Source organism: Mus caroli, chromosome 2 (genome assembly GCF_900094665.2).
Source record: "Mus caroli chromosome 2, CAROLI_EIJ_v1.1, whole genome shotgun sequence".
Classification (NCBI taxonomy): domain Eukaryota; kingdom Metazoa; phylum Chordata; class Mammalia; order Rodentia; family Muridae; genus Mus; species Mus caroli.
In genome coordinates this window covers 21,185,369-21,197,631 of record NC_034571.1, presented here as the reverse complement: position 1 = coordinate 21,197,631, position 12,263 = coordinate 21,185,369, and the positions used below count along the sequence as shown (strand labels likewise).

The window sequence follows — 12,263 nt, the reverse complement described above, 5'->3', positions numbered from 1 at the left end:
AAAGAAAGAAAGAAAGAAAGAAAGAAAGAAAGAAAGAAAGAAAGAAAGGAAGGAAGGAAGGAAGGAAGGAAGGAAGGAAGAAAAGAAAGAAAGAAAAGAAAGAAAAGAAAGAAAAGAAAAGTCTAGGGGGATAGGGGGTCTGAAGGCTGTAGTCAAACATCGATAACCAGAAGCATCCATCACGATGCCAGTGGCTGTTAGGAATGTTTCTGGCCTCACTGGTTTGTTCAATTTGATTTTATATGTATGAGTGTTTTGCCTACCTGTATGTGTAGATACCATGTGCTCTCCTGGTGCCCACAGAATTCAGGATATTGGATGGCCTGTAACTGGAATGGATGGTTGTAAGTCACCGTGTGGGCGGTAAGAACAGAAACCGGGTCTCCTGTAAGACCTCCGGGTGCTCATAACTGCTCACCCACTTGTCTAACCCCATCACTAATTTTTTTTATAGCACTAGCAAAAACACATAATAGAAAAATATGGTCCTGCCTCCTTCTCTCTTTCTTCTCAAGACTCCCAGTGAGGGCCCCTCCTCCAGTGCCTGTCACCATGCCTTGACTTGCTGTCCACTCCTGCCTGGGCTGCCTACCCCTCTGTTTTTTGCATTTGATATAGACCGTCAGAAACCAACTGTGTTCCACTCTGGCATCCCCCAGACTTCTACCTGTCCCTCAACTATGAAACTGTAGACCCTAGAGAACAGGGAGGGAGAATGTCAAAGCTGAAGAGGCAGCCTTGAAAGAGAAACATTAACTAGGCATGGTGGAGCATGCCTTTAAACCCAGCACTTTGGAAGTAGATGAACAAGAATCAGAAGTTCAAGGTCCTCCTCAGCTAAAAGCAAGCAGGGACAGCCTTGACTCTATGAGGCTCTTTCTTTTTTGTGGGGGGACATCAAGAAGAGTTCATTTGGCTTAGACTTTCATATTGTGTTCCATCATTGAAGGAAGTCAGGACAGGAACTTAAACAGGGCAGAAGCCTGGAAGCAGGAGCTGATGCAGAGGCCCTGGAGGGTTACTGCTGATGCAAAGGCCCTGGAGGGGTGCTGCTCACTGGCTTGCTCCTTATGGCTTGCTTGGCTTGCTTTCTTGTAAAACCCAGAACCACCAGCCCAGGGTAGCTCCACCTACCATGGGTTTGCCCCTCTCTCGTTCAATGGCTATTTAAGAAAATGCTTTACAGGCTGGCCTATAGCCTAATCTTATGGAGGAATTTTTTTCTATTTTTTAAAATTAATTTATTACTCTCTAGTGTATTACATCCTAAATGTACTCTCCCTTCCATCAGTGAGGCCCTGTCTTAAAAAAAAAGAAAAGAAAAGAAAAGAAGAGAAGAGAAAGAAAAGAAAAGCATGCCAGGCAATGGTGACACACACTTTAATTCTGTCACTCAGGAGGCAGAGGCAGGAACAGATAAATCTCTGTGAGTTCAAGGACAGCTTGGTCTACAGAGCAAATTTCAGGACAGCCAGGGCTACACAGAGAAACCTTTTCTTGGAAAAAAACAAACAAACACAAAACAAAAAAACAACAAACAGGAGCTGGAGAGATGGCTCAGTGATTAAGAGCACTGACTGCTCTTCCAGAGGTCCTGAGTTCAATTCCTAGCAACCACATGGTGACTCACAACCATCTATAATGAGATCTGACGCCCTCTTCTGGTGTGTCTGAAGACAGCCACAGTGTACTCACATACATAAAATAAATAACTCTCTAAAAAACAAACAGAATGCTGAGTTGGTAGGACATACCTTTAATCCTTGTATTCAGTAGGGAGAGAGGGGTGGAGCTCTGTCAGTTCAAGGCCAGCATGGTCTACAAAACAAGTTCCAGAGCTACAAGGCAAAGATATAAGACCCTGACTCAAAACAAAAACAAAAACAAAAAAACCAAAAAACAAAACACCATATGGGGACTGGTAACCAGCCCAGTGGGTCGCATGAATGTGGATCCCAGCACCCATGTAAAAGTCTGGACATGGCTGCACACTGTGCCCATCATAACCCTGTCCTTGGTAGAAGGAGTGGGCAGAGACAGGTTGGTCACTAAAGCTGGCTGACTAACCAATGCAGCCAGTTACTGTGCTCCAGGCTTAGAAAAAAACTTGTCAAAAATAATATTAGTGATAATGATAACAATAATAAAAAACAGTGGGACTGAAGAGATGGTTCAGTGGTTTAGAGCCCTGGCTATTCTCCCATAGGACCCAGGTTCAAGTCCCAGTACCCACACAGCAGCTCACAACCATCTGTATCTATAGTTCCAGGGGATCTAATGTTCTTTCTGGCCTCTGTGGGCACTGTATGCACCTGGAGTACAAACATGTATGCTGGCAAAACACCCATACACTTAAAATAGAAATAAGGGGCTGGTGAGATGGCTCAGTGGGTAAGAGCACCCGACTGCTCTTCTGAAGGTCCAGAGTTCAAATCCCAGCAACCACATGGTGGCTCACAACCATCCGTAACGAGATCTGGCGCCCTCTTCTGGAGTGTCTGAAGACAGCTATAGTGTACTTACATATAATAAATAAATAAATCTTTAAAAAAAATAGAAATAAATAAATCTTTAAAGGAAAATAAAATAGGGGCTAGGAAGATATTCTCTCAGAGGTTAAGAGTACTTGTTGCTCTTCCAAAAAAACTGGGCTCAGTTCCCAGCACCTACATGGTAGTTTACAACTATGTGTAGCTTCAGTTCTAGGGGGTCTGACACCTCCTTCTGGTTTCTGTGGACCCCTGCATGTATGTGATACACATACATACACTGAGGCGCACACACACACACAAAATAAAACAAAAGATAAATATAAAAGTAATAAAAGTGATAGAGAAAGACATGGGGCATTATCCTCTGTCCTCTGTGTGCATTTGCTCATATAAATGAATACACGGGAACACATACATACATACATACATGCCTCAAAGGTAGTTTTTTAAAAGATGGGGATCAAAGACTGAAGGCTACATGCCAGTGGAGGCCAGGGTGGCTTTGGAAAGGACACAGCCTTTCTGCTCCCTGATTGGTCCGAGAGAGCGCCTGGTGCACACTTCCTGCACAGTAGCACTATGATAGAATAATGTATAAGGGGGGTGGAGAGATGGCTCAGCGGTTAAGAGCACTGACTGCTCTTCCGAAGGTCCTGAGTTCAATTCCTGGCAACCACATGNTGGCTCACAACCATCCGTAATGAGATCTGGCGCCCTCTTCTGGAGTGTCAAAGTGTACTTACATATAATAAATAAATTTTTTTTTAAATCTGGAAAAAAAGAAAGAATAACGTATAAGATGCAGCCTGAGAGGAAGGGGCCACAGGAGAGGACGCAGTACTGCAGGATACATTTTTGATGAATCAGGGCAGGTGGCTGTAGATGTCTGAGCCCCGCCTCAGCATCACCACAACTCCAGACCTGGATCTGTCCCCCAGGGTAGCAGGCAGGCAATACTAGCCATGTCAGAAGGATGTGGACTGACTGAAAATCAGAGGGAGGCTTTAGGCTTGGGATTTACTGCAGCACTGGAAAACATGAAGAAGAAGAAGATCACTGCACGCTGAGAAGCCAGCACCTGGAAATGACCAAGGCCAGGTGGCCCCGGCTAGTTCTTATCTTTCCGTGCAGATAGTGACAATCCACCAAGAGCCCTTCGTGTATGTCAAGCCCACAATGAGTGATGGCACATGCAAAGAGGAGTTCACAGTCAATGGTGACCCTGTCAAGAAGGTGATCTGTACGGGGCCTAATGACACATCCCCAGGAAGCCGTGAGTACTAGGCAAAGTGTGGCAGGGTGAAGGGACTCCAAGTCAGGAACCCACAGTTAATATCCCCTAACTGCTCACAGCACGTCACACAGTGCCCCAGTGCTGCTATGGCTTCTGCATTGACCTGCTCATCAAGCTGGCACGGACCATGAATTTTACCTACGAGGTGCACCTTGTGGCAGATGGCAAGTTTGGCACACAGGAGCGGGTATGGAGTAAAGGGGCTAATGGGAGAGTCCTGTGAATTGAGAGGGGAAAGTCTATGGGCTGGGTGGAGCCTTTTTAGCGGGGGGGGGGGGTCTGGTGGTTTGGGCTGGGCTTTAGATGTGAGGTAGACCTGGAGCAGGAGACAAACGCCCCATGTGCTAAGTCTACTATGGTCCATGAGTTCTTTTTCAAGGAGTTGTGATCATTCCATCTGCAGCCCCACCGGTTCTGTCTCATTGCAGGTAAACAACAGCAACAAAAAGGAGTGGAACGGAATGATGGGAGAGCTGCTCAGTGGTCAAGCAGACATGATCGTGGCTCCACTGACCATTAACAATGAGCGTGCGCAGTACATAGAGTTCTCCAAGCCCTTCAAGTACCAGGGCCTGACCATTCTGGTCAAGAAGGTAGGCAGGGACCAGGTGGGGATGGGACGGGGCATGGAAGGCCCAGGTGACACCGACCATTGGTCACCTGCAGGAGATCCCTCGGAGCACACTGGACTCATTCATGCAGCCCTTTCAGAGCACACTGTGGCTGCTGGTGGGGCTGTCAGTTCATGTGGTGGCCGTGATGCTGTACCTACTGGACCGCTTCAGGTGAGCACATGCAGAGAGCCCGACCCCTGCATGTGTAGGGGGGCAGAACTAAGCAGGGCTGGGCAGAGCTGCCTCTCCTGCCCTCTCTCCCGCCTTCTCTTTGCCCTCCGCAGTCCCTTTGGCCGATTCAAGGTGAACAGTGAGGAGGAGGAGGAGGATGCCCTGACACTGTCCTCTGCCATGTGGTTTTCCTGGGGCGTCCTGCTCAACTCTGGCATTGGGGAAGGTGAGGTTAAGCCCAGGGCCTGCATGGCTGCATCCCCAGCTTTCCAGGAACTGACCCAAGTCTCTGCCCACAGGTGCCCCCCGGAGTTTCTCTGCTCGTATCCTAGGCATGGTGTGGGCTGGTTTTGCCATGATCATCGTGGCTTCCTACACTGCCAACCTGGCAGCCTTCCTGGTGCTGGATAGGCCTGAGGAGCGCATCACAGGCATCAATGACCCCAGGGTGAGGCCTCTGGACTGCAGGTTGTGTGTGGGGGTGTCAAGAGGTTAAGAGGGAGTGTCTGTTTCTTGTGGTGCTTGGGGAGCAGCCACAAGTTGAGGTCTCTGTCCCTGCAGCTCAGAAACCCCTCAGACAAGTTCATCTATGCAACTGTAAAACAGAGCTCTGTGGATATCTACTTCCGGAGGCAGGTGGAGTTGAGCACCATGTACCGGCACATGGAGAAGCACAATTATGAAAGTGCAGCTGAGGCCATCCAGGCTGTGCGGGACAAGTGAGCAGGCAGACCAAGGGCCGCCCTGGCTGGGGGGACAGTAAAGGGACAGGCAAAAGGGAGCCCTCTCACCCAGCAAACACAAGTGAAGACTGTCTTCTGCAGTGTGAGCAGGGTGGGGTGAACAGGCTACGTGGGGCTCCTTTGACCCTGACTCTGCCGGCAGCAAGCTCCATGCCTTCATCTGGGACTCAGCTGTGCTGGAGTTTGAGGCTTCACAGAAGTGTGATCTGGTGACCACGGGTGAGCTGTTCTTCCGCTCTGGCTTTGGCATCGGCATGCGCAAGGACAGCCCCTGGAAGCAAAATGTTTCCCTGTCTATACTCAAGTGAGTCTGCCCCATGCTGGAAACCTCCTCTCCCTTCTCCACTTTGCTCCAAGAGCCTCCCACAAAGTTGGGAGTCCCCAGTGCTCTAGCCACAGCACACCAAACTACTCCACCCCTGGCCTGGCTGACAGCTGCTAACTAGATACTGTATAGTGTGGTGCAACAGCCTTAAAGGATCCACTCCACACAAACCAGGCATCAACCCCATGGGGAAGCCTTCCTATTACCAGCCCAGCCCAGGCTACTGACCTCCCCAACTCTAAAAGCCTCATTTGGACTGCAAGTCCTGGTCCACAGTGTTGCCTCCCCTGTGAGTCCTGCCCACTCCCAGTCCTTCCCCCCTGAATGACCCACCTATTCCCAGCCCCACACCTGCTTCCAGCTTTGCCTTTCCTGTTCCTTTCCTTACATAGGTCCCATGAGAATGGCTTCATGGAAGACCTGGATAAGACATGGGTTCGGTATCAAGAATGTGACTCCCGCAGCAACGCCCCTGCCACCCTCACTTTTGAGAACATGGCAGGTGCGCCTTCCATGCTGCTGTGATCCTGGGATGGATTCTCTTGGGGCTCTAGCCTCTGGGCAGGCTGCTGAGGGTCCCTTCACACAGGGGTCTTCATGCTGGTGGCTGGAGGCATCGTAGCTGGGATCTTCCTCATTTTCATCGAGATCGCCTACAAGCGACACAAGGATGCCCGTAGGAAGCAGATGCAGCTGGCTTTTGCAGCCGTGAACGTGTGGAGGAAGAACCTGCAGGTAGGACAGGCCACCCTCCGAGGCCTGGCGTCCAGGGCCCCGCCAGGCCACGGCCCTACTCTATCCCTACAGGCCGTGGCACTGGCTCTGGCTCATGGGCAGGACTGGTGCTAGGAGCCATGGCCAGGGGCAGTGGTGAGTGTTCCCAAGGCACAGGGGCAGCACAGGCAGGGGCTGCCTGCAGGTGGCCACCCACTGTCAAGCTGGGCCAAGGGAAGCCATGCACCCTGCTTCAAGCCTCTGCCTGGCCCCTCTGTCTCCAAGGTCAGCTACTGGCACCCAATCCATAGGAAGGCAAGCAGGCAGGGTAAGACAAGGGCCCTCCTGTGTATATATAGCACGTGAACCTGAGATGCATTATCTTCTATCATCCAAGCACCTCTGACACCGTCTGGGGACCCCTTTTCATGCTGTGTCTTGCTTTGTGACTCCAAATCTAAATGCAGCTGATCTGCCTCAGGCCACATCCATGTGGATTTGTGGTTAGCAGGGATGAGGCTGCATGTGGGATGGTCAGAGTCCACCAGGGAAAGGGACAGGGTGGGCAGTGAGGCTCACACAGGCCTGAAGACTAGTAGCCAATGGTCAGGTTCCGATTCACTTGTCTCTTCTCTTTCTCTGGGTGTCTTCCTGGAGCTGTGTCCTGAGCTGGCATTAACATTGCAATGAGGGCTATGGGCGGACAGGGCTATTGGAGCCCCCATACCTCTCATCCACCCATTCTTGCTTTTGGCCCTACAGGTCCCCTGGGGACCTGGCCACAACTGTCCAGGGCCATGCTGGCCATCAGACTCCAGGCCAGCGTCCCCGGATCTGCCTCTGTCTATCACTCCAACTCCAACAGGACACTTCCTCGGGTCCTTGGCCTTTTCCTGGTGTGTGCCCTTTGGGGTCAGCAGCCTCTGAACAGAAAGGCTGGTGTGGCCTGAGGGGAAGCTCTTCCTGTCCTCAGAGGCTCCTCCTCCTCAGGATGCCTCTAAGCCAGGGCCACCCAGGAGCCAGGGAGCCAGGCGGACATCCCAGGAAGAGTGCCGTCAGGACCCCCAAGCCCAGACCCAGCACAAGCAAGGACAGGCCCAACCCCGGGCAGAAGAGGCCACTCTTGAAAGTCTGGCTGTTGGTCCGTCTTTTCAGCACAGTGAGGCAGGCAGGAGTCAGGGCCTGAATGACCTGCCAGGCCTGGCAGCGGCCCCAAGGAGCAGGCAAGGGCAGGTGTGGCCGCCACCCTTAGTTGTCTAATCGCTTATACATATTCATTTTAGGATAGAAAGAGTGGTAGAGCAGAGCCCGACCCTAAAAAGAAAGCCACATTTAGGGCTATCACCTCCACCCTGGCCTCCAGCTTCAAGAGACGTAGGTCCTCCAAAGACACGGTAAGGGGAAGCACCCCAGTCCCGCGTCTCTGACTCCTCCCTTGCCCCATGTCTGTCTCCCTCTCCCTTACCATCCCACCCCTGCCCCCATCTTCAACCCTGGCCATCTGTGCCAAGTCAGTCCTTCACCCACCCTCCACCCATTAAAGGGTGCTGTCCTTTAGAACGCTCCAGACCTCTCCTCAAGCCCTCACTTGCCCTCAGCTTCCCCATGTGTCTCCACGTTAGTCTGCCCACCTCTCTCCCCATGCCATGACCCACACACCATCTGGAAGCTGTGTCATGTTGTTGGTCAGTCAGTCAGCCTCACTGCCTCTCTGGGCTACCCGGACCCTGGGAACCAGAGTAGCCCTGTCCCAGGCTGCCCCTGCCAGGAGGCCACACCACGTCTGTTTCATCCCTGTTTCTCCACACGGGGCTTGATGCTTTCATTCTTGCCCTGCAACAGCCCTGCAGGGTGTAGCTGTGATGTCCCATCCGTCCGTCTGTCTGGCCACTGGCCCCGCCCCCCAGACACCTGTCTCACCTGTCTCACCAGAGCCATGCGTGTTGCATCTTCCATGTGGTCTCTGTGTGGGCCGGGGGCTGGGGGCCGGGCCTGGGTCCATCTGGGTGGACGACTGGGGCCTAGCATTGGCATTGACCCTTGGTTACAGGGAGACTGTCAGGTGGGGAGTGGGGTGTTGCCATGGTGAACAGGTCCCTGATGGAGGTGTGGCAGCAGCACCCAGGTGATCTGAGCATGGATAGAGTGTTCTTGAAAGGCCTGGGGCCTGAGCACCTAAGGCAAAACAGGTTCTCAGGAGGAGGCCCGGGAAGGGGAGGCTAAGAACTGTGCTCCCGCTCAAACCCCCAAGCACTGCCACGGGCCACTGTCAGAATCAGACCTTCTGCCTTCCGAGCCAGAAAATGGTTCCCTGTCTTGGGCAGCACCTCACGTCACCGCACCAGCAGTACATGCTCAGAAGAAAGTCCTCCAGCAGGCTCGCTTTTTGCTAGAGTCACCCTGACCCTATGACGTTACCCTTTAATAGGCCCACAGGGAGCCCTATAACCAGTGGGGAGTGTCACCCACAAGGGGCTTGTGTCCCACAAGGAATCTGGATCTATAGTTACGCTCCTATGCCCAGGAAGAAAGGCATAATGACAGGATTTGGCACAAAGCAAAATGTACTAGGGTGCTCCAGAGAGACCCACAAGGCCTGGCTGCTCAGCTCTCCAAAGGCCTTGGTTCAGAAAAAGTGGATGAAGAGTAAGGATCTGTGGTTTGCACCAACTTGAGGCTCCAGGAGCTGGTGGTACAAACACTATCTTTAGGGTCACCCAGACCAGGGAAAGTGGGCAAGGTCTATGTTACAAGGTCTGAACCAGAACCCCCACAAGGGGGCGCAGGGGTGAAAGAGCAGGGCCAAGGGAGCTGTGGGCTGGAATTTGTGTGGGGAAGGGGAAATCTGACAAGGAAGAAGAAGATCTGTACTTTTGGGGCCAGGGGCCATAGTGGGGAAGGTACAAAAGTCCTGCAGGTGGCAGGCCATTTTCAGTGGATGTCACTAAGTCTTGGGGCTCCATCTGGAGCTGGCCAGGTACAACTCAGAGATCTACGTGGTTCCTTTCTGGGGCCTTGCTCTCAGTTCAATCTTTACCTGAGCCTCCCTGGGCACCAGGGACCCGTTCTTCTGGGCCATCTGGAGCTGGCCCCACTCTGCAGGGTTGACCTCTGGGGGTTGGGTGGGGGAGGGAAGCCCAGCTTCCACCCTGTCTCTGGGTGCTGTTCAGAGGGAGGCCTGGGTGGGGGCTCCTTTGGGTGGGGTGGGGTCGGTCCAGCTGCTGAGATCCTTTGCCCCTGTCCTGTGGCCGGTCCGGGCCAGGGCAGCACTGGGCGCTCAGGGCTGGGATCCCTGGTGGCCGGCGGGGCCAGCAGGTATTGATTGTTGGTTCTTATTTATAGAGCACCGGGGGTGGACGCGGCGCTTTGCAAAACCAAAAAGACACAGTGCTGCCGCGACGCGCTATTGAGAGGGAGGAGGGCCAGCTGCAGCTGTGTTCCCGTCATAGGGAGAGCTGAGACGCCCCGCCCGCCCTCCTCTGCCCCTCCCCCGCAGACAGACGCACGGGACAGCGGCCTGGCCCACGCAGAGCCCCGGAGCACGACGGGGTCGGGGGAGGAGCACCCCCAGCCTCCCCCAGGCCGTGCCCGCCTGCCCGCCGGTCGGCCGGCTGGCCGGTCCACCCTGTCCCGGCCCCGCGCGTGCCCCCGACGTCGGAGCTAACGGGCCGCCTTGTCTGTGTATTTCTATTTTACAGCAGTACCATCCCACTGATATCACGGGCCCGCTCAACCTCTCAGATCCCTCGGTCAGCACCGTGGTGTGAGGCCCCCGGAGGCGCCCACCTGCCCAGTTAGCCCGGCCAAGGACACTGATGAGTCCTGCTGCTCGGGAAGGCCTGAGGGAAGCCCACCCGCCCCAGAGACTGCCCACCCTGGGCCTCCCGTCCTCCTGCTCTGCTGCCTGGCGGGCAGCCCCTGCAGGACCAAGGTGCGGACCAGAGCGGCTGAGGATGGGCCAGAGCTGAGCCGGCTGGGCAGGGCCACAGGGCGCTCCGGCAGAGGCAGGGCCCTGAGGTCTCTGAGCAGTGGGGTGAGGGGCCTAAGTGGCCCCGGTCGGAGGAGCCTGGAGCAGAAATGGCAGCCCCATCCTTCCTCCAGCCACTACCCCAAGCTACAGTGGGGGCCCATGGCCCCAGCTTGCTAGGTCACCCTCCACCCCTCCTCCAGCGCCTGCTCTCTGCAACCTAATTTCCACCTCTCTCTCTCCTGCTGCACAATCCTCCCACGACCCTTCCCACCCCATTCACTGGGCTGGCTCCGACCTTTCCCAGGGCTAGCCTTCACTGCCCTAGTGGCAGCGCTTCCCAGGGGTGCTCTCTGGCTCCCAGATGTCTAGGGCTCCAGACTCCAAGAGGGCTGAGCCTTCTCTTCTGCCTGCAGCCACAATAGGCTTCCTCAGACGCTGGCTTGAGAGGAGCCCCGCACCTTGGGCACCAGGGAGTGCCATCCGCCTCCCAGTCCGGTGTCACTCACCCAACCTTGTACATGACTAGCTCTCCCAGTGTCCAAGCGCGTGCCTTCCCCGAGCCACTGGGGCGCAGCAGCGTGCTGCCCCTCTGCCCCAGGGACACCGGGCGCGCATAGCCACCCCTAATCCCGGTATTCAGTGGTGATGCCTAAAGGAATGTCAGAAAATTTCCGGGTTTTGTCTATTGTTGACGCCTACAGGGAATGTGAAGGGAGGATCAGGGATTTGGGGAGAGTTTTCAAAGTACGGAGCACTTCAGGAGCGCTAGAAACAACCTGCAGTCCCCTTAGGCTTGGATAGCTGCTGTTGCAGGGCTCCCACCATCCTCTAGGGAGGGTGGGCCCTCGGGGTCTAGCTGTCTCCTTAGAAAGTGGCGCACCGTGGTGCGGCGGCGGCGGCGCCGTGCACCACAAGCAGTGAGCACGGAGCCCAGTGCCAGGCAGATGGCCAAACTAGCAAGGAAAGAGACCGGCCCGAGAGCGTAGACCACCGCCAGGTCTCGCGCTGCTAGTGACTGAGTGCACTGTTTGAAGGCGGCATCCGGAAAGGCTGTCAGTAGGCTGAGCGTCTGGAGTCTTGGAGACACGCAGAGCAGGGTCTCAGTTTCTGCGGGACACAGGAGCGGCGTCAGATGGCAGTAATTGCACCAAACATTATCCGTCCTGCGCCCCAGATGGCTCACCTGAGGCTGGACGCGGGTGCTTACGCAGCCAGGTGCAAAGGGGACGCAGCGCGCAGTTGCACGTCCAGGGGTTGCCATGCAAGCGCAACACATCGAGGGCAGGCAAGTTATTCAGCAAACCCGCCTCGATTGCCGATAGTGAATTATCCTGCAGGCTGAGCACTCGCAGTAATGGGAGTGGGCCCAGGATCGAAGGCTCCAGGAGTGCCAGCCGGTTACCCGCTAGGGAGAGGAAACTAAGCGCGCGCAGCGGCGCGAAGGTGCCAGGAGGCAGAGTTTCCAGCTGGTTGGAGCTCAGGTCCAGCCATTGCAACACTCCCATACCCCAGAAAGCTCGTGCGTGCACCGACCGAAGCCGGTTCTCCCTCAGATCTAGGTATAGCAGCGCGCCTGCATTGGCGAAGGCACCCGGAGGCAGCGCGCTCACGCGATTGTGATCCAGCAACAGTGAGCGTACTTGCCAGCTCAGGTCCGCTGGTACCGCAGACAGCGCGAGTGCGGAGCAATTGGCCTTGCCGCCTAGAGAACATGAACATGCCTCGGGGCATTCGGGGGCCACCGGGGATTTGGAAGGGGCAGTTCCAATATCCTCCTGGGCCCAGACTCGCCTCAGCGACAGCAGCAGCAGCAGCAGTAGAGAGAGTTGCGGCGGAAGCCGCGAGAAAAAAGAACCCCGCATGTGCGGCCTCCGGCTTCGGAGTCCAGGTGCCCCAAAGCCGTCTCAGCCTCACCTGCACAAGTATTAACTCTCCTGCCC

At 54.8% G+C, this 12,263-nt stretch overlaps 2 protein-coding genes and 1 long non-coding RNA gene across 10 annotated transcripts in view; 1 reads left to right on the top strand and 2 right to left on the bottom strand.

The window, feature by feature from the left end:
* Window positions 1–11,000, top strand: part of Grin1 (glutamate ionotropic receptor NMDA type subunit 1) — a 27,504-nt gene extending 16,504 nt beyond the window's left edge. For 2 of the 8 annotated variants that reach the window (XM_021152148.1, XM_021152131.1), the window contains 11 exons: window positions 3,624–3,765; window positions 3,846–3,973; window positions 4,215–4,379; window positions 4,453–4,571; window positions 4,685–4,797; window positions 4,871–5,019; window positions 5,133–5,290; window positions 5,457–5,618; window positions 6,032–6,141; window positions 6,229–6,374; window positions 10,052–10,995. In XM_021152148.1, the coding sequence (XP_021007807.1) occupies window positions 3,624–3,765; window positions 3,846–3,973; window positions 4,215–4,379; window positions 4,453–4,571; window positions 4,685–4,797; window positions 4,871–5,019; window positions 5,133–5,290; window positions 5,457–5,618; window positions 6,032–6,141; window positions 6,229–6,374; window positions 10,052–10,120 (1,461 nt within the window). In that variant the 3' untranslated portion in view covers window positions 10,121–10,995. Of the gene's footprint in view, window positions 1–3,623; window positions 3,766–3,845; window positions 3,974–4,214; window positions 4,380–4,452; window positions 4,572–4,684; window positions 4,798–4,870; window positions 5,020–5,132; window positions 5,291–5,456; window positions 5,619–6,031; window positions 6,142–6,228; window positions 6,375–7,636; window positions 7,748–9,695 lie in introns of all 8 variants that reach the window. The other 6 variants (XM_021152095.2, XM_021152104.1, XM_021152114.2 and 3 more) reach the window with 6 other exon arrangements.
* On the bottom strand, window positions 3,240–10,952 carry LOC110285771. The gene is made up of 4 exons (XR_002377084.1): window positions 10,830–10,952; window positions 8,274–8,528; window positions 6,125–6,292; window positions 3,240–5,585 (listed from the first exon to the last, which is right to left on the bottom strand). It is a non-coding gene; the product is annotated as an uncharacterized LOC110285771 (long non-coding RNA).
* Lrrc26 (leucine rich repeat containing 26) lies at window positions 10,992–12,263 on the bottom strand. The gene is made up of 2 exons (XM_021152159.1): window positions 11,507–12,263; window positions 10,992–11,430 (listed from the first exon to the last, which is right to left on the bottom strand). The coding sequence occupies exons 1-2, from the start codon at window positions 12,183–12,185 to the stop codon at window positions 11,111–11,113; spliced, it is 999 nt and encodes a 332-aa protein (XP_021007818.1). The 5' UTR covers window positions 12,186–12,263; the 3' UTR covers window positions 10,992–11,110.